Source organism: Lepisosteus oculatus, chromosome 6 (genome assembly GCF_040954835.1).
Source record: "Lepisosteus oculatus isolate fLepOcu1 chromosome 6, fLepOcu1.hap2, whole genome shotgun sequence".
Lineage (NCBI taxonomy): Eukaryota > Metazoa > Chordata > Actinopteri > Semionotiformes > Lepisosteidae > Lepisosteus > Lepisosteus oculatus.
The window spans coordinates 21,951,698-21,973,615 of NC_090701.1; the positions used below are offsets into that span (position 1 = coordinate 21,951,698).

Sequence of the window (21,918 nt, forward strand, 5' to 3'; positions counted from 1 at the left end):
TGTCTGTTGACGTGCTATCCCAGTGTTCTACAGCAGCCCTGTTAATGACCTGTCTTTCTCTCCAGTGGAGAGAAGTTTGCCTATGGAACGACTGACATAGAGGAGGCAGAGCTGAAGGAGACAGCGGGATACCTGGGCGGGAAAAACGTCTTTTCCACTGGACAAGGAGTCAGTCTCATGGCCACCAGCCAAACAGACACAATGGAGGTTGAGAGGTTTGAGAAGAAGTCCAGGAAAGTGGCCATGAGAGAGTCAGCAGAGCGCATTGCTTTAAATAAGAAGGTAAGTAAGCCCAGATCTTCATAGATCAGCCAGAAAACAATGGGAAAATCACAAAGCTGAGAAAATAATCTGATTTGTATAAAATAGTAATAAAAACAATGAAAAATCAATGATGAAGTGAAAGCGTAGGGTACACTTCTGCATATGGTAAAAGACGTAATACAGTACGTATCCACAATCAGCAGTGAAACACGACCCAGAGGTCAAGTAATTTCTTGGATGAACCAGCTAATTAGGCATTGCAATAGTCTATCCTTGAGGAAATAAAAGCATTTACTAATTTCTCAGTATCAGTAAAAAATAAAGAATTGGTTATTAAATTAAATGAGCTGTCATTAAAAATACATATTTTGACAGAGAGTGCCCCCATAGTTCCGTTTGGGCAGTTCTCTCTGCAAGCCAGCTCCATGTGTGATAAGGCCAAATGTATCCAGTGTTACGTACTCAAATTACATTTATTTTTAGTGATGGGTGGTTAGTCTTTGAAGGAAAACATCTTGGAGTCATAGGTATTCATTTAATTTGTTGCTATTGTCATGAAAACACGTCTGCTGCATGGCAACATTGGCTATAGAAAGGATTTTGGGAATTCAAAACATGTTAATGAATGTCACTGCGGAGCATTCGGGGTTTGAAATAGAAATCCTGTTCATTTCTGTCGCTGGCATTAAACCAGGAGATCCTCATCATTTAACAGGGTTCAAGAATGCATGAATGTTTATGAAATCTAAACCACAGAATCAGACAGACACAGAATATACTCTATTGTTCCTAATATGAAGCTTCCTTTTCAAGGGGTGTTTATAATGGTCAGTCAGCAATTTATCATTCTCAAATGTGATACCATCTCAGCAGCAGTGGAAAATTACTGAAGTGGTGCATCTCAGCGCAGTTTGTAAATACTGACAGGACAGATTAGTAACCCTCTTGATGTGTGATGGTGGCAAATAACATTTAACACTCACTTGCTTTTGAACACTTTGGAATGTGATTCACATCATTCAGTATTGTTGATAATAAGGTAGAACACATATCTTCATGCACTATGGCAAAGGAAGAAATGATGCTTTGGTCCTCAGGTTGGTTGATTGAGTAACACCTGTGTTATACAGTAAGAAACAGAGAAAATGCAGCATCCTGATATGTTTTTTGTGCAAGTAACGTATATTTAGAAAATAATAATCAAATCACTGGACATCTCTAAAAATGCTGCCATTATTTAATGTAACCTTATGTAAGAAGGCATTTGGTTCAGAAAAGATTCCAGTCTGAATGACATTCCCAGTAAGCAGTGGAGAATCACCTGCCATCCTCCATCACCTGACAAACTGGTAGAGTGCTAGAGACGTTAAGACATGGAAGCAGAGGATTAATTTTGTCATTGACCTCTGCTCTCACAAGACTCTGAACTTTGAGTTATTTTGATTTTTTAAGTGAAACAGTTTGTAAGAGAAACTGTTGTTGATGCTGGTAAACACCTTAACTGCCTAGATACTGCAAGACATCCAGATAAGTATAGTTCGAGCTCTAAAAAGAGAGCTAGATAAATTGTGTGTGTTTTTGCAAAACCCAATTATGAAAGCTCCCTGTTATGGCACCCTGACCTGGGTCTGCCATATTTTTATATTTATCCTCTTGTTTGTGAGGAATTAGAATTTCTTGCTTTTGTTCCTCAGAGTGGCAATGAAAACTGACTTCTTTCTAAGAGACTGTGCTCATAAGTCAGTTCATTCTAAACCTCATTAAGTTGTCAGATCACTGCCTTTGGGAAAAGCAGTTTAATTCTGTTGTCAGCATATGATTCTTATCAGTAGAAGACAAATGAAAGAGACCCATTATGATCTAAATAGCTCTGGTGGGTTTTTTTTTGTTTTAGATCTACGAGACTGAAGAGTTTCACAAGAAGATTAACGAAGACAGCCTGCTGCATGCCCCTGAGTTTGTCATTAAGCCTCGATCTCACACAGTGTGGGAGAAACAGAATGTGAAGTTGCACTGCACTGTTTCTGGCTGGCCTGACCCCCGGGTTACCTGGTAAGTGAATTGTGGAGAAAGCGCCCTTGATCCACTGAATCAAAGGTTTCAAATGTCCAATACGTTGTGTTTTTTGTTCTACATATATATAATGTGTATATTTCCTTGTTATCATACATCCTCTAAAACTGATGCAAAGTGATTGGTTCAATTCACTGAACCTATTAGTAATCGGAACAGTAACATTTTTAGAGCAATTTAATTCTCACTCCCACAGGAGCTGTGTTACTGAATATATATTTTATTTTCAGACTTGTTGACAAAAACAGCCAAATCAGTTTCTGGATTGGCTAGCTTTCACAACATTTGTCTTGTTTCAAGGAAAACGTGGACAGAATTCTGTTTACATATACTGTAGGCTCACGTAGTTCAGGTGGGTAGCTGCGTCAGCATGCGTAGGCTGCAAATGAACAAGTAATAGGTTTATTCCATGCTGAAAAGAGAAGGAAGAAAACACAACGTTTCAGCTGTGGAGCTGTGGAGCCTTTTTCAGGTGTGAGCATTCTTACTGTAGGCTCACTGTCAGTTTGGCATCTTGAAGAAAACTCAGGTCCCAAGTCTCAGACAGCAGTGGTTGCAATCACCTGGTTGGTTATGTTGTCAAGTTGTCGAGGTTTTATTGAGAGAGCAGAACACCGAAAATGAATCGTATTGTATCTTTTAAATTCAGCTGTTGGTGATTGGTTGTGATGTTATCAGATAAAGTTTCTTTTCCAGATGGTCATCTTTTGAAGGATTGACTATTGCCTCTGGTTTGGGGTCCCAATCCAGAATTGGAATCTTTTAACAGAAATGTCAAAGATTTACCTAATTTATGACATCCTGTTTGTTTTGTTTTAGAGTCAGGACATCCTGCTTTTCATGGAAGCCTCTATATTCCAAAGCTTCATTAGTAGACTTACACTAGGCTTTATGAGGGGCAAAGTTTACTAAAGTCAACAGAAAGATCGTTAGATATCTTTACACTTAATTCCTAGTGTAATAATATGCTTACCAATACAAAGCAGATAGCTCTGCCTTGAGCACGCAGTATCTCAAAATGGACAATGAATCAGCAGTGTTCAGGTGAACAAGTAGGCTCGAGGGGAATACTCAATGTCTCCAGTAAAGGTGCTCACCTGGAGCGCTACTGAATTAAGTTTGGGATGTATTGGCTAGGGATCTCTGAGCTATCGGGAAAACAGCTGTTCCTAAGATTTGTCGAGCATCTGCAGGCTGGCAGTGACTTCTGTGAGCGATGCTCCACTCCTCCAGCTGGTCCGTTTAGTAAGGCACTATGGACACCTTGGATGTCATATGATGTCTCAGATGATGAATGATTATACCAGTGAGATTCCTTGTTTGAGGAGCAAGTCAGCAAGTCTCCTTCTCTCTCAAGTGGGTATAGGAGTTATTACATGAGGGCAGAGTCCGAAAATACTTGGTGATTTTAGTATTTTCTACCCGGAATTGGGTAGGTATGAAATAAGAAATGATTGACAGTACCAAAATTAAAAAAGAAACAACCTAAACTCAACAGCGACACTACATGGTACAGTTTGTGAGGGTCAGTTTGTGAGGAAATTAAGCCATCTTAGTGGTCAGAGCTCATTTACAGTCGATTCTGAATACAGTTTAGTTGTGTTTTTGAATCAAAGGCATGCAGAGGATTTCTAATATACTACTGCACCTTTAACCTCTTCAACCATCTTTTATCACCGTCACTATCACCTATAACCTCTTCTGCCAGTACCACAAGGAATTACAATATTTACAGTAAATAGTTGTTATCTTGCATAAAAGTGCAGTTAGGATACTAAGATGTGGTCTATGGCTTATTTAAAGGTATGTTATTTTCACTGGGCTAAAAATGCACTACAACTCAACTCTGGGTTACTGGGTTGGAGCTAATATAGGTAATATAGGTAAATGCAATTAAACATTCTATTGCAATGGGTTTGAAACTATTGTATTATTGTCCCAGGATGGGGTTTGAAATTTAATTTCAGTGGTAGGATTCAACGCCAAATAAACTCCAGTTGTTTCCAGTAAAATATTATTTTGTGTCACAAAGATTTTCAGACTTTCAGAATTTATTGGTGTTCTGCTTTTTAGTGTTCTGATGTGCATTATGATGGAGAATTAAGAAGAGAAATTCATAAGGAAAACACAGTAACCAAATCAAAGTCTTAATAATTGCTTTGTAGATTAGGGGTTCTATGAAATAAAAGCACCTGTGTTATATTGATGTTTTAATCTTATGGTTTTGGCTTTTATGCACAAAAAATTAAATGGATTTGGGTTTACTATTGAAACCTGTGACAATAAGGAGTAGATCTGTTAACTTAAGTGCTTGCTGTTATGAGCAGCATTTTAGATGAAGGCGTTACTGTGTTTAAACCCACAGGGCAGATGATAAGGAATCTTAGCTGACTCTCACCAGAGGGCTTGCTAGCTAACATAACTGATTGTGCCAGTCTTATGATATGTCTGAGCCTGAGATACTGTAGTTGAGGCTACGTTAATCAATGTTTAACTACTATTCATTTTCTAATATGTGGCAGATGAAAACCACAACTATGTGTCTGTCTCTGTGGCCTCTGTCAATGGCATCTCCTGCTTCTTTTCCTGCTTGTTTTCTCAAAATCACCTGTTCTTGCTCTTCTCCTTCTTATTTCCTCTTGTCTCTCCTCCTCCAATTTCTGGACATTCAGGTATAAAAACAATGTGGCCATTGATGTTTATGCCCACCCTGGCAAGTATAATATAGAAAGCAGATACAACGTCCACACCCTTGAGATTAACAGGTATGGAGATCAACAGGTGTATTTCATGTCCCTTACACATTTTTAGAAGGAATTTTAAACTGGAAGCACTCCTAGTGTTGAATGAAACTCAAACCTTTTGTTGTAACTCATTTTTTTATTTTATTGGTGTATTAAATAGTCAAAAGTCCAGCCTGAAAATAGTCCACATTTAACAGTCCTTTATGAGGTGCTGCACTGTTTGGTACTGCTTTTAACTTCTGTTATAAAAAACCTCTAGAGGCAGCTGCAAATCAGCTTAAAGTACTTTTTTGATCTTGTTGTAAAATAAAAGGAAAACAAACATGTTCTTAATAGTTTAGCTATGCCCTTTCCTGAGAACTAGTATGAACATAGGGGTTTTGAAGCACCAGTCTGAGAGCAGTGGTAAATTTCTGGGTCAGCACCTTGATAAAGACTGCAGTGTGCAGGTACAACAGGCAGCTGGCTGTCAAGTGTGTTATGTGATCTGAACCATTTCTCTGTCTGTCTTTAGATAATAAAGAGGGCATCTAAAAATACCACAGCAGGAATTCTCTTAAGATAAAGGGCAGGCACTTCTGTTCACATTTCCTATTTTTTTTCATGGCTGTGATGAGGAAATGTTTTGGTATGGAGCTGTCCTTTCCTTCAGAATGACCTTTAGAACAGAATAGTAGAATAAAAGCATAACAAAACCTAGAAAGGCAAAATGCTAGTGTTTTACTGAATAAACTATTATGGCAAAGCAATATGATGACTGTGATGGTGTGCTAAAAAGTTGAAATATCAAGACATGCCGTATATTGCCATATAACATGTAGTACTGTCGTAGTCATCCAGTTGACCCTTTTTTGGTTTTGGTTTTTATTTGTTGCCATTTTTGGTAAAGAAACAAAATCTCTTGTATGAACCTGAAAATATAACATTCTGTACCAAGAAAATAAGAAATAGAAAACAAATTAGTAATTTACTGCTTTGTCTGGGACCCTTTTATCTTCAGAATCACGTCATGCATTATAAAGAAGTATCTGAGTGGTATCTATTCGATATTGATTTTATTTTGGTGATAAATTAAAATTTGATTGAGGCCTTTTACATAAACATTATCATACTAATGATTCTTTCTGTCATCGTTCTCAAATAGAAGAAATTATACGTATAACATTTGTTATAACACAAAGCCATATTTTTCTGCTGAAGGAGTGCCCTGTATATTTATGTAAGGATATTAATGCTACCAGTACAACCAAATTCCATAGTAAAGTCTATTTCAATTTCACTGTGTTATTAAAAAAAACTAGAGAAGTCTTACAGTCCTTTTTTCTGGTCTTTTGTTTCAGATGTGATTTTGAAGACACAGCACAGTATCGTGCATCTGCAATGAATGCAAAGGGGGAACTCTCTGCTTTCGCCTCAATAGTGGTGAAAAGTAAGATTTTTTAATAGTTTTAGGTGTGCCAACTCTCCTTCTGGTGCAGGTACAATAATGTGACTCGGTTGTTTGTTCTGTTCAGTTATACATAAAAATGAAAAAAATCTATATTTGAAATTATTAAAGATCTAACTCACTTACAACCAATGTTATACACACACCATGCCAATTTGGAATATATATACATCACAAAAATATATGGGTTGATTCTACTGAGTCACAAGCTTCTTGACAGGTTGTTTTAGCTCCAAAAAATGGGAGGGAAAAAGGTTAAATGTCAAGATTCAGGTCAGGAATGAGGGGGAATACTCTTCTAAATCTTTTAGAAACCGTAAAAATGAAATAAATAATAACAGTTTTGTGACTCCATAGGTTGGCACTTGAGATCACATTGAATACAAAAAGATAAAAAAAATGTGAAAATACCTACTTGTGACAATATCTGTGTTATTACAAGTATGATAGAAAATGAAAGAATCTACAATAGTAGAGGAAAGGACAGCTGAAATGTTAGCATTACCTGTATAAATGTGGTGATCTTGAACACTATCAGTGCTTGAGGATTAGGATGAGTGTTTATGTCCTGTGTGAGGGTACTACAGTTGTGGATATTGTATCTCCATTCTGCTCTGACTGCAACATTTCCAGTGTCTGGAAAGAAGCAGAAAAAATGTTGTGCCCGTTCTTTGATCATAGAGTATGCAGTTTCTCTCTGAAAGCATACTGTATACTTTTAATTTCCCTTTCTTTCATGCCCAGTCTTTTCTATTACTGTACATTTATTGGCATGGGTACATTTGCCTCATTTTCGTCACACCCAGAATTGTTCTGCTGTTATCAATATCTAGATTATAAATTATATATTACTCACAATTTGAGATTTTAGAGGTGTGTCCCTTTATTATTGCATGGTATTATCTTAATAAGACACTGTGTAGGCATGATAAAACCAAATGAAAGCACAGCAAAATCAGAGAAAATTGTTCTGTGGGACAGGTATACAGATATTATCTTAATACTGTATGTACCAGGTTGCTTTCTTTAGAGACACCAAATGTTAAGCATCTAGTTTAACTTGGCTTAATTATGTTTTATTGTTTAATTATGTAAAATACTGTACACTTAAGATGTTTTTTATTAATGTTTTAAGGATACAAAGGAGAAATTGATGATTCTCTTCCTGTTCCAAAGCCTCCGCCATGTAAGTCATGAATTTTGCAAATGTTTTGCTTTTTAATTTTTAACAATATAGAAACATGCAGAAATGGTGAATCAGGCTTTTTTCGTCGGAACTGATGAGGTTGTCCATGATATACAAAGCAAGAACCCAAGACTTAGTTAGAAATACCACAAAAGCCAACTAAATTCAGTGTGGTATAATATTCAACATAATCATTATTTTGAAACTATTTGTAATTATGGAAATAAAAGAAAGTGAAAGTGAACTAGTCAAAGTGAAAATACAAGAAAAATATTTTGAATTCTGATTGGCATACAATAAAAATAAAACCTATATATCTTACGTTTATATTCTTTAATGAAAGAGTATTGTCATTTTCTTCTTCATACTTAAAATTCTGACACTGTGTCGTTTCTCCTACACAGTTCTTCTGCCGACTGTAGTCAGTCATGGCTGCTCTTTAATCACTGAAGGGTTCAGAATTACACACAGCTAAAGATCTTATGGTGTTCATGATGTGTTAAAACCAAGATGCATACTATGAATTTAGTTCCTCAAATTCATTCAGTGCCCTCAAAAAGTAATTTGAGAATTAATATAACTTTTTGGAATATTTCTTTATGTGGAGCTGAGCCTACTGTTGAGAATTCTATTCTTTTTACTTGCCTTGACATAATGCCAGCTTACCTTGTTTCTCTTGGCTTGGCATTTTTCTAGATGGCCTTTCCTCTGCATATGGTGTGAAGTTTGATGTCCACATTGTCGACAAGTTTGGGGTGTCCTTTGGCAGGGAGGGCGAGACTTTGAGCTTGGGGTGCACGGTCATAGTGTACCCGACTGTGAAACTCATTCAGCCGGAGGTGCAGTGGTACAGAGATGGTAGGTTTTGGCCTCTAGACACATTGCATGCCGAACTACAACAGGAGAAGTAAGAACCATTGCCTCTTCAAACTGGTCTCTAGGCTTATTTAATTCATTCCTCTTTTGCTTATAAAATTTTTCAATTCAGCCTCTTTAAGGTTTGGAGACACTTGCTTTGGATAAGTTGAATGCAAATCTGACTTCAATGTGTTGTTCAAATAAGCATGGCCTGATAGCAGCCATATTCAGATTCCCGATACTGAATGAAAGAAGTTCTAAGTAATTGCATACAATATGTTTAAAAAATAAGACAATTTCTAGAAAAAATCAAACCTACACATAAAAATATATGTTATATACTGTAGTTCTCTTTGATAGGATTTTATAGATATCAACATGATTAGCCACTGTGAGCTGTAAATAACATGAGCGATCTTTGTGGGACTATTCCTGAATAGGAGAGAGTGGTGAAGAAATGACTGGATGCTGTATTTTCTTTCAGGTTTCATGGTTTTGTACAGTAACCTTTGAATCACACACTGTTAACATCATAAACTTCATCCTTCTGAGCAATTAATCAAGTATAGAATGTTTTTTGACATGCAAGTAGGAGGAAGCAAAGGTTTGGTCTCAGAATAATGAATTTAGAATTCTGTTGTTTCCATTTTATTTAATCTCAAACATTTACAGTATAGCACCCTGTTTTTTTCTGTATGTGATTTTGTATATGTGCTTGACAGTTAGAGGAAATCCCTTGTCAGGAGAAAACTTGTCCACAGCAGTTCCAATAAGTTAATTACGAGTGACGTAGAGTGTTTTATCTAATACTTTCTCTTCATTGCTATCTTTCACTCAGATGTCCTGCTTCATCCGTCCAAATGGGTGCAGATGCACTGGAGTGGGGAACAAGCTTCACTGACGCTCACTCACCTCAACAAAGAGGATGAGGGCCTGTACACCATGCGCGTTATCACCAAGTCAGGCTACGAAACCTACTCTGCTTACGTGTTTGTTCGAGGTGAGTTTAAAAAACACCATCAGTGTTATTTTTCAGATAGACACTTCTTTCAGCAATTGTGCCTTTCAATGTACAACTATTCCTAGGTATGAGCGGTCTTTGATCTAAAGGTGTGAGTGCTTTCTGTCTGTGTATCGTTCAGCCTCCTGCTTCCAAATCAGACACACAGAGTCTCTGTTAAAGGTGTTTTCTGTTTGCAGTTTGGGAGATATACTGTTCTGTTGGCTAAGTCTACATGGAATATAGAAACTCCTCATTTCCTCTGTGCATGCTCATTGAGAAAAAGTACAAGCCAAAATTTAGCAACCCTAAAATGCCAGGGCAAAAAATCTTTGTCCCACATATAAGAAACGTCTAAGAAAGGCTTTGCCAGGTGATACACACACTGTCCGATCTGAAATGCCTGATTAATTCCCCCTGTAAATCAGCAGATGAACCTAAGCACCTTGACTCTTAACTTATTTGTTGAACTTTAGTTAAAGCTTATGTAGGTTAAATATAGTTGGTAAAGTGCCAAAGAATGAGGGACTGGCATGGGTAGTATTATTAGGCAGAATGGTGTGGCTGCCTTAAGTTGCCTTTATATATCTCTTTCACATTTTATCATTAGGTCCCTTGCATTTCTGTTGCAGAAATTGTTACATCCTCTCTTTCTAGGATAGAACAACATATGAACTCTGCACGCCAGCAGGAGTGACAGCAGTAGTGTGGCAAAAAGAGAGCACCTTTCCTTTATTTGTGCCTGCAAACAAGGCCATTGTTGGTGGCATATGTGCCATAATCCTTTCAGACCAGCAGGGGTCTCATTTCACATGCAGGCCAACTCTAGTCCACAGGGGCAACAATCTTAGGTGTGTTTTTTAAAACTAAACCATCCTTTATATTAACTGATGAAGCTGCATACCTAACCAGTCAAAGTAAACATCGTTTCCCGGGTTTTAATTAAGGCTGAGCAGAACTAGCCAATAAATCTTGCATGGGATGGGACATGCAGGACCTAAACTGGACAATGTCTTTATTTTGTTATAAGGCTTTACTTTTATCCCTGTCATCAAGGGTTACAAAGGATGACCCCCTTTTAATTCTGTGCAAGAAATATGGATCTGAGAAAACATAATGAAAAGGCACTTGTGACCCTGTAATCCTGTCAGTTCTTTGTTTTTATAACTGAAACTGAAAATGCCAACATACAGTAGTACAACTCAAAGAGTACAGAGTTCAACATGGGATAGTTTTTTCTTCTTTTTATTGACATTAGATGCTCTTTTTGGGGAAAAAAAATGTTTTTCAGGTGGTGGATTGATTCAACAAAAAACAACATCTTTTTCCCAGCATGGTTTATAAATCACCCAGCCAGGTTATCTGCTATCTGGATATGAAGAAAAAATGAAATCCCAAATTCTTTGGGGCAGGACACCCACTTCACTAAAGGGGTCACTTCTGGTTGTTTTGAGGGGAGGGGTTCTGATGTGTGACTCCCCATGTGTGGACACACATTCACACTGCTTTCATCTGCATAATGGATGACAGGCTGATTGCAGATGTTTCTCACTAAGGGCCACAACGACAGCCACAACAGATTTTCAAAGAGCTGTGTTTTAAAATAGTCATGTATGGTATCTCCTTGCCTGGCAGTTTTTCAAGCGGGGATATTAATCTCCACCTGTGATTCAGCCACTGATAACTAAGGAGTTATCACTCTGAGTTGCACTCTGGAGTTCTGTAGCTGGAGACAAAAGTCTGTAGGAAAAACACAACAATGAAAACTGTTTTAATGAATAGGAATGAAAAAGTCAGATATTTTTGGGATCTTTTTTATCATTAAGGAAAGCTCTTTTATTACAACATTTACACACATCTCAGCTTTGTGTTCACTTTTATTTTAGTTTCTGTTTCCAGGGTTTCGTTTTATTCTTCATGGTTGTTTGTGCTTAGACTCATACCTGCATCATTGACCTTTTCTAAACTGTACCAGTGATGCATTGTGAATTGTCAAGAAACTGAATGATTTGATTCCACCAATTATTCCCTGATAGTTCAGCATTTCATGTTATTATTATTATTTCAGATGAATTTCCTGATGTAGACATCAAAGTAGGTATTTGGTAGATAAAGAGCATCAATCAGGTACAAGTTAAGATATGAAAATGCAAATGATGTAAAATTCATCTCTATCACTTTTCCCGGATTAGTCTGTTTTGTATGTTACATCTGTGTGAAAGGACTTGCATTTCTATTAAAAAAGGCAATTTAATACATTAAAGCTCTTGACATGGGGATCCACTGATACTGCTTTGCTGTTAATATTCAGTCTGATAATTACAGTTATTGTTTCTGAGTTTGAGGAAATGAGAACAAAGTTGCAAAATTTTTGTATACCATAAGCTTTTTACAAGTGTGATATCCAAATATGTCCTGAAAGCCACCTTGTATCATTAAGCTTATTAATAAACAGTCAATGAAGCAGCTGGAAAGATAGCATAGCTATTTTGTAGTGTGCTGTCCCTAAGCATGATGGCTACAAAGCTTACCTTATAAGCCAATACAAAGCATGCTGCTAAGGGTAGCATATGCAAGACATGTGCGACACACAATGCTTGACACAATAGGCAAAAGAATGTTCAGAGTCAGTATCAGGGCTCTGTGCCTGCTGCCTCCATGATGTTCTTCAGCCTGTTTCTTTAAGAGGCACCTTTCCTATCGGATTTCATTGAAATACAGCATGCTGCTTCTATATCTGTCCCAATTGCCAAAGGCCGCTTAAGGGGTGTAACCTTAACCCAAAGACCAGTAGCATTCTTGGCTCAGAATCGTGCGACTTTGCAGAGTTCAGCAGAACTGAGGCAGGCCACAAATGCAAGGAAAGACTGACAAAATCCAAACTGAGAGATAGACGGGGAATCGGGTTGTGCACTGAAGGGCAAGATTGATTGGGAGACTTTCACTACCTGCAGCCACACGATTGCGAACGTTGGGCATATTGATTTCTCCATGTAAATGGTAACATGAAAATGCTTTTAGGAAACTATTAGAAAATTATTGGAAACACGTGACTTCTTTCTTAGGGAGATCAATGATCCTGAAGATCCCATGGACTGGAAATCTTTTGGAGGCACAAAATCATTTCTGGAGCCTGAGGCAGTGATAGCATAGCATGCCTTTCTATTTATACCCTGGCTGGCGTGTTAATGTTTCGCTTGTGTGTCAGATGCGGATGCCGAGGTCGCGGGGGCTCCAGCCGCACCCCTGGACGTGGAATGCCAAGACGCCAACAAGGATTATGTCATTGTCACCTGGAAGCAGCCGGCTGTGGATGGAGGCAGTCCCATCCTTGGATACTTTATCGACAGGTCAGCCTCCGCTGATCTCTCTTCCAATCCTGCTGTAGTTTGCAAAAGCATCTTTCTGTTCTTAGGCCTCATATTTCAGAAGGGCTAGAATGAACAAGACTGCCGTCAACCTTCCATTCCATATGAGAAAGCGATTCCTCATACATTAATCATCTAGCTTAGACAGAGGAAGGCTGTAGCTTATTTGTCTGAAAGCATTACTCTATTTGCAGAGGTGTTTTAAAGGGGAACTGCAGTCCTAATTTCTCAGACCGGTTATTAAATCTCCGTTACAAAATATATTCATTGACGTTGCAGGGAAAAAAAAGGACAAATTTTGAATTAAGCACGAAATTGTCAACTTTGTGAAAATACTGTAAGTCGCCATGTTGTCACAAACTCACATTCGAGTTCCCCCGAATTGCGACGTGATGCGGCCCTTCCTGCTCACTAGTCTCTGTAATGACTAATGTAATGCAAGGTAAGAGGTTGTACAGCAGACGTTTCACAGCAGAAATGTTCCAACAGTGATCTGCATGCAGAGTTAACAAGTAAGTAATATAAGTTGCCAAAACCATCTCAAAATATCCCAAAAGCAATATTGAATTAAATAAGGTGTATTGTATTCACAAGCCTGCTTCTTTACAATGTCATAGGACTGCACACATCACCGGACATTTTGTTGCCTCGTTCTGAATCGTAGAACACGGTGCTGTGCATACTGTAGATGGACATTTTGTCTAGTTTTTTATTTAAATTAGAGGTTTTACATTTTACTTTTATTGCAGTTTGAAATGTAATCATCAGTGCTGCTTCTTTCTAACTTTATTTAAATTAGAGGTTTTGACATTTACATTTCAAACTGCAATAAAAGTAAATCATCAATGCTGATTCTTTCTAACTGTCTACATTTTCTAAATATCTATTAATTGCCCAAAACCAGAGTCAAACCCCAAACCATTTTGACAGAGGTATCCACCAGCTGCTGTAATTTCAAAAGTTTTGTGAATTTCTCGCTCAGTGTGATAAATATTGCTTGGCTATTCCAGTCACAGATCACATGATTGCACATATCTAAGGGTAATGAAGACTTGGTAGTCAAAAGTGACCTGAGGAGTTTTCTGATGCCCATGAAACAGCACCCACTTTTGTTGAGTTCTTCCTGCAGTAATGGACAGAGACAGAGGGAGATGTGCATTGACAGACACACAAACTCCTCTGTTTCCGCGTCACACGGAGCAAAGAAGTCAGCCTATCAACAACTCTCTCAGAAGACATTTACGTAGGCCTTAACTTCTCTGTCAGATGTCTAATACATGACAAGAATAAATCATCAGAGGCAAGAATACGTTTAACTGCATTTAAAGGTGTTTTGAGCAGTTTGCGTATCTACTGGAACACCCCAAAACAACAAATTACCCACAAGTGATTTTTTTCACTGAAGTAAATGTATCATTATGGATTGAATGAAGTTTATATGTTCTTCCCTTGTTCTCATGGGTTTCCTCCCACAGTTAAAAAACTTGCTGGTACATTAATAGGCTTCTGGGAAAAATTGGCAGTGATCTGAGTGTGTGCATGTCTGTGTGTGCCCGGTTGATGGACTGGCATCCCTGTCCAGGCCGTTTCCTGTCTTGTGCCCATTGCTTGCCGAGAAAGGCTCCGGCTCCCCTGCAAACTTGTATTGGAGAAAGTGCTTAGAAAATGGATGGATGGACAAACTATTGTTTAACAGTGCCGATGGGTGTGTGCCATATGCAGGTGTGAGGTGGGCACCACACACTGGAGCCAGTGCAACGACACCCCTGTCAAGTTTGCCCGGTTCCCTGTGACGGGACTGGTGGAAGGGCGCTCCTACGTGTTCCGGGTGCGGGCCGTCAACAAGGCTGGCATCAGCAGGACCTCGCGGGTGTCTGAGCCTGTGGCCGCACTGGACCCTGCTGACAAGGCGAGAATGAAAGGTGGGAAAATGCTCTTGTCGTCTTGCTGCTCTGGAAGGTGAAGAAAGGGCTTTGAGGTGTACTTCTACTGACGGACAAGACACTTAAGAAGCACTTGTCCGCACCCACATGGGTGTAATCTACAGTACTACATTGAACGTTCCTAATAAAAGTAACAGGATACAGGATAAAAGTAACAGGATCTGTAGACTAGACATGTTTTAACTGATATGAAGTGCTAGGCTAGTTCTACAAAGTGGGACATGCAGATTTTTATGTATTGCCAGAACACAGGCAAAACCCTGTCTCTTGCCATATGATATTCCTTCTCCTGTTCTATATAGAATGCATCTCATTGTGTTAGAGCCCTAGAAGTCGTTTTAATTTTTTCTTTCTCAATGAAATTTAACCTTTATGTATTAAATTGTCGCACAAAAAAATCTCTCACATTCACATTGCCTATAAATGTGTGACCAAACAACACTGAAGTGACAATTTTGCTCCACAGCGCACAAACACTTCTAGAAGTTTGTGCTCTTTCAGCAAGAACATTATCAGGGAGTAACTTTGGATGGTTTTATTCATATAACAGTCACTTCCTATTTAAAGTGTAAAATGAAATGCTTTGTAATTTAACTTGCTATTCACTTCCTATTACTAAGGTCACCCTTCAGCACCTTGGACTGGACAGATTATAGTAACTGAAGAGGAACCAGCAGGTAAAAACGCAAGCAATGCATACTGCATGTTAATTAATTAAAGGAATATTTTGTTTAGCTAAATGTGTGTCTGCTCTTGAGTGATATTGGATTTCTTCTAGCTTGCTGGGGATAAGATGTGCTGTATATGCAGTGAATAATGACATAATATTGTTAAACTGTGCAAAAGCGGACAAAAAGAGAAGGCAAAGGTGTGCCCAATAATGACTTGGACATGTGCCCACACTTGAAGTGCTAGATTGAGTCCTCTGACCTCCGGCTCCTCTGCCTCTCCAGAGGGGGTTGTGCCAGGCAAGCCTCGTGACTTGGCTGTTACCGAGGCGACCAGAAACTATGTGGTGCTGAGCTGGAAGCCACCTGGTCAGAGGGGCCATGAGGGAATCATGTATTATGTAGAAAAGGTGAGTTTGACATGACCTTCTTCTGACACTCTTTTAGAAGTCTGTGTAGCCTGCTTTTGATGTGCGCTATGTCTTAATTCTCCTTCTCACTCTTGTTTATTATACTTTCGCTATATTTACCTCATTCTCCTTTGAGCTATTTTACTGTAACGTGCTATTTCAGTATTTTGCTCTGTGTTTGCTCGTGTGTCTTAAGGTATATATTAACACTACGGTTCTCTGCAGTGTGTGGCGGGGACGGACAGCTGGCAGAGGGTCAACACGGAGATCCCGGTGAAGTCGCCCCGGTTTGCTCTTTTTGACCTGGCTGAGGGCAAGTCCTACTGTTTCCGTGTCCGGTGCTGCAATTCGGCTGGGGTAGGAGAGCCGTCTGAACCCACAGAAGCCACCATCGTGGGAGACAAGCTGGGTGAGCAACCTGAAGACGTTCATGACTGAAGGGATCATGACTTCCTGAAGGGCAAAGTTATTCGGTTGCGCTGATATGTGACTATGCTAGTCGTTCTGAAACTCCTACAGCTGTAAAATTCATGGGTTGTCTCTTCCACGTTTTGACACGGTAAAAGCTCAGTGTGTTTTAAGAACAAGGGGGGGAATAAAGCAAAAGTGTATTTATAAAGATGCGGGTATAACTATGACCATCTCCTGGATAAATTCCAGGGGAATTCACATGAATCTTTTACAGCTTATCATTAGAATTAATTGGTAAATGTAAACATTCAAGCATAAAAAGTTGTATACCTTTTGTCAGTGACTGTAATTCATCCTTTGCCTTTTAATCATGTCCAAACAGACATTCCCCCTGCTCCTGGCCGTGTGTTGCCGACAAGGAACACCGACACGTCTGTAGTGGTGTCCTGGGAAGAATCCAAGGGGGCAAAGGAGCTGGTGGGATACTACATTGAGGCTTCCATCGTGGGCTCCGGAGTGTGGGAGCCCTGCAACAACAAACCCGTCAAAGGAAAGAGGTACTCTCGGCTCCTGCCTTTTTTACACTTTTCCTGCAACCTCCTGCTCATTTCAAACATTAACCCCTTACACACGTGTCTCAAACCTGTACTCTAATGGATGATTATTTTATAAAAGTAACTTTCCCTATCACAGACTGTTGTCATTTTTTAGTTCAAATTACCTCTGGGGAAAACCAAGTATGAATTATATTTAGTTATGTCAGGTTAAACGTTCTGACCTTGTTTGCTTTTCTGCAACTCTGTTGACTCAAATGCTAGTTCGATGGCCCCTGTGTTGTGTTGGTCCGTTAATGCACATTCCAATAAAGAAAAGACATCTTAAATATACCACAGATTTGACCAAATTCTGTTTTCCCCGTCCATCGCACTAAACAAAGGTATGACAAGGCTATGCTTATAATATATAATAAAACGTACACTGTACATAATAACATCTTATTACTAGTAACATACAATTATACGTTATGTGATGATACATAATAACAATAGAATAATAAACAGAACTTTGAACTCATTTCAAAGCAGTGGAGACTCATTTGAAACACAGATCAATGTTCTGTGACCAGGTTTATTTGTCATGGCCTCTCCACGGGACAGATGTATGTGCTCAGGGTGCGAGCTGTGAATGCTGCTGGGCTCAGCCAGTTCTCCCAGGAGTCAGAGGCCATCGAAGTCAAGGCTGCAATTGGTGAGTAAAGGCACAAGACTATAGATAGCAATTTCAAACGTTTGTCAGTTTCTATATAAAAGTTAGTTTTGAACAAAAAAAGTGATATTTGTGGCACCCACAACATCACTTTTTCAAGAATTGCCTTCTGAAAGACATTTAATATTTGTTTTCAATTCACTTTCAAAATGTTAGATACTGCTTTCCATTAGGTTATATACTCTCACAGTGCACTCTGTTAGTGTTTTGGATAGGAAGGTAAGTCTTGAAAATGGTTATCATATCATTTTTTTCTGGGTGGTTTATACAGTATTTATTTTGTCATTTACATTTAGCAAAACTTGCATTTGTTTAACTGTTTTCACGACAGACCTGTGGCCTAATGTAAGAGATGTTGGTGATGGAACAAATGTCCTGGAATGGCCTGCTGGTCAAAACAACGTATTGTAGCTTCAGTTTTCTTCAAAGTGCTCTGTGTTGTTTTCAGACAGGTGTTTTTTTCAGTTCTGTGTGCCATCAGCATCTCTATTTCCACCAGCTTTCTATCATGAGTCCCTGTGTCACTGTCCACATCGTTCTCCACTGTAGTAACAAAACCAAGACCCACCGCCCCTCCTCCCCCTCACAGTGGTAAAGCTCTTGTAATCCTCCTCTGGCCTGGGTCATTATGATCCGTTATGAGGTTACAAACCAGCCGTTATGATACTCTGTCACCCCCCCCTACTTCCCTCTGGGGAGAATGACCTGACAGTCTCTCTCCAGTGTCTGAGGTACCACCGACAGCCATACCTGTGCATGGTGTCTCCTTCCAGTACTTCCTCATGCTTGACTGCTAACATTCACTGGTGTTGCTAACATGCATCCAAATGCAAATGGATCTGTCTGATTTAACCAACTGGGACAAGTACAGTATGTACTGGCAAGTAATATTAGCACCACTACAGCAAAGATGAGATGCTTATCATAGTTGTACAACATTTGAAGAACACAACTGAGCCCAGGTTCCATCTCATAAGTTTACAGTTAAGGGCAGGATAAAATAAGGACAACAAATAAGATGTATCTTTCACTATTCAAGCAAGTACAAATATGATATACATTACAGCTATTTTTTTTAAGTTAATTGTAATACAACTAAGATTTCACACATAATTAGAAGATCTTTAAATGAATGAAAACAATCTGATTACCTTGTTTGTATCTTTCAGCTTCATTGTAGTTTTTTATATCGTAATGGTTCTAAATAACTGATTTGTTCAGGGGCATTGAATCTGACATTAGAAAATGTAAAGAACTCCAAGTATTTAGAAAAGATTTACAGTTTCTCTAGTTTCTCTTACTTTATTATAACACCTAAATTAATGCTTTTACTAAAAGATAAACTGTTTGGTCTTTTACATTTACAGAATCATACATTTAAAATCATATGTGTATTTTCTTCTCACAAAATAGAAAAAACAATACTTTTCAAACTTCTAGAAATTATCTTCTTATTTTTTTCAGGCCAGTCAAGATAAAATTACCAAATCAAACAGAAAGGTTTCAATAAGATTAGGGATACTCCTGCAGTCCATGGCAAAACTACCTCTCCTAACATCTTGATTCCTGTGATTTGAGCATGCCTCATGACGCAACAATTAAATCTGTGTTTATGTCTATTCCAGTCATTTCAGTGTTTGTATGCATTGTTCCCCCTAATTGAAACACCCTTGGTAAGGCAGCCAATGGGATTTTCTTCCTCTTGTTATTCAATAGCAACAAACAATTCTATGGTACACTAAGATGATCAGCAACTATTTTTCAGAATTTTCATTATCTTATTTTTTTGCCAGTTATTTTTTACCAAAATTATTAGTCTGTGTTTGTCTCAAGAAGCAAATCTAATATGATGGAGAATACACGGATACATTTTGCTTCATATTGCCAAAAATGCATCTCACTCACATAGTGATCTTATTTGTAAACACTACCAATAAAATCTTATAAGCACTTGGCTTACGGTACATCTAACAAAAGAGCCCGTTAGTGCTCTTATAAAACTTTGTTTAAAATGCATTCGTATTCTCAGGCTCAAACTGTTTTCTCCTTCATTGAACTATTCACAGTTTATTTAATAATCAATCAGGTAGGCCATAATTATCACATTTGTCCTGAGGCACTTTGTGTAGTACACCATGTAGAACGATACACGCCTTTGACAAAGGTTAATAAGCTGTCAAAGCACATCACACTGGCACAGTGTAGAGAAATGCCTCATGTACATTTAATGCCTCATTACCATGGCATACCGTGGCATTTTCATTAAGGTCCAAAGCTTAAAGTGTGTGCTATCTAACTAAAAAGGCTTGCGTGTGTGTCCATTCAGATGTTGCCGTTTCATCTTGTCTTCATTTTTTTTTTGCTAAAAGGAAAAAAAAATATGAAGAAGTTCTTAAACATGCTTAATTTCTTTATTTATTGAATTATTTTACTGATGTTTGAATTTGCACCTGAAAATGCTCTTTACTGTTCTTTGCTAACTCTAGGGGGAGGCACTCCTCATGGTGTGTGGCCTGAAACGGGTGATAAAAATGGTGGACTAACCGAGCACGCACCTTACTGGGCAGGCAAGCATGAGGCCTCCCAGCCTGGCCTTGACACCTGTCTAAAAAGCGAAGCTCAGGTTGACAGGCACACGCTGACCCCTAGCTCTGACTCTGTAGTGCCAGAGTCCAAAGTAAGTAAGGGCAAAGGAACTAAGAGTATCAGCTCACAGCAGAAAGTAGCTACTCAGCAGACACGTAAGTCCCCTCTGGATGGTTCATCCTCACAGGAGAAAACGAAGCAGCGGAGACAATCATCAGGTGAGAGTTTCAAAGATGAGGCCAAACCCTCAATCAAAACGTAACTAAACTTTTGAAAATCTTCCATTTTTTGTTCAGTAATTGCAATCCGTGACAGCTAAACTAATTGCTTGTAACTCGAGAAATCCTTTCTGAAAATCCTTTCGTTGGGTTAGTACTGCAGGTACCAGTAAGTGTCTACCGATGTTTCCCAACTCTTTAATGGAAGCAAAGATGGTGCGGTGATGAGCCTGATGTTTCAGAACCATGAGTGGTGTACAAGGCTAGCCCACTGATTCATGCAAAGCTGAACAAAAACACATTGCAAATCAGGGGGCAGAAAAATTAATCTGAGATGTCAGAAACAAAACAGAAATCGGACCCCTGTGTTAACTTGCTTTGGTAGATGGAAGTTTTATCAAATCAAGGGACCAAATCTTCCTACTTGCAATTACTAATATGTTTATTCTACTACTACAGCATTGCTTTGGCATGTGTAGCTTTGTGAAAGAAACATTAGCAATATATTGCCCCTTACTATCCCTGCATGCAGTCAGTATAGAAGCAGATGTTTGATGCTCAGCTACAGTTTTCCAGCTTGATCCTCCTGGCATAGTTACAATGCTAGGCCCAAACTTTTCTGATCATGATAAACAGGTCCCCCATACCTGTTAATCTTCATTAGAGGCTGGTTGTAGGCCAAATGATTAACGCACTCTCCTAAATCTTGGTCTAGCTCTATGATCACGGTTTGAGCCTGAGTCGTGGTACTACCAGACTGTGGCCGACTTTTGCTAAGCAGCGTGGGATTATTCGGCTCACTCAGCTTTCAGTGACACAACCAGGGTTGTCTTTAATGAAATCTTTAATGCTGCAAATTTAACAGATAAAGCAAATATCTTTTCTTTTATGTATTTGACGTATTGTAATATTAGGACTATAATTTTCCTATTTTATAAAAAAACTACCATAAAAGTAGTGTAGCAAGAAGTGCTTTATGAATTAGGTTCATAGCCTGCAGAACCTGCAGAACAGTCCAGTGAATTGTGCTTTACCTCAGAAAACATTGACCACTGAGAGGTCAGTCAGTGTACTTTATGTGTAGCTGAACAAGAGAGATGAATTTTGTGTCGCTTTAAAATATGATAGAACCCATTGTATTTGTGTAGAGGTAAGGGAGCCTGTTGGCAAAAGTCATCATTATAGAATGGATCTTTAAGTTGACACTCTAGGAAAAAGCCATGACCTGCTGTGCAGTAATTAGAAAATATTACTGATAAATCCGTTGAGAGGGGGTTTCTTTGTTTGTGGCATGGATGTTGTTAAATAAACAGGGGAAACTGATCCTTTGTTGCCCTTAGTCTGCAGATGGCTAATCACAGAGGGAAGAAGAGATAAAAGTAACTTGAGTACACAAATATGTTCATAAATTAGAGGTATAATGATGTCTTAGAACTCAGGTGGCCAATATTTTCAACTTTATAGTTTGCTTGTTTA

General features: G+C 38.7%; 1 protein-coding gene across 2 annotated transcripts in view; it reads left to right on the plus strand.

Moving 5' to 3' along the window:
- The window catches only part of myom1b (myomesin 1b), a 70,232-nt gene that overhangs the window by 14,301 nt on the left and 34,013 nt on the right, over nt 1–21,918 (plus strand). Inside the window, exons 4-18 of one of the 2 annotated variants that reach the window (XM_015354467.2) lie at nt 66–282; nt 2,159–2,316; nt 5,010–5,102; nt 6,422–6,510; nt 7,664–7,714; nt 8,411–8,572; nt 9,411–9,572; nt 12,781–12,922; nt 14,663–14,862; nt 15,504–15,560; nt 15,837–15,961; nt 16,187–16,370; nt 16,755–16,929; nt 17,499–17,620; nt 20,125–20,442. In XM_015354467.2, coding sequence (XP_015209953.1) covers nt 66–282; nt 2,159–2,316; nt 5,010–5,102; nt 6,422–6,510; nt 7,664–7,714; nt 8,411–8,572; nt 9,411–9,572; nt 12,781–12,922; nt 14,663–14,862; nt 15,504–15,560; nt 15,837–15,961; nt 16,187–16,370; nt 16,755–16,929; nt 17,499–17,620; nt 20,125–20,442 — 2,255 coding nt within the window. The remainder of the gene's footprint in view (nt 1–65; nt 283–2,158; nt 2,317–5,009; nt 5,103–6,421; nt 6,511–7,663; nt 7,715–8,410; nt 8,573–9,410; nt 9,573–12,780; nt 12,923–14,662; nt 14,863–15,503; nt 15,561–15,836; nt 15,962–16,186; nt 16,371–16,754; nt 16,930–17,498; nt 17,621–20,124; nt 20,443–21,918) is intronic. The other variant, XM_015354466.2, reaches the window with a different exon arrangement.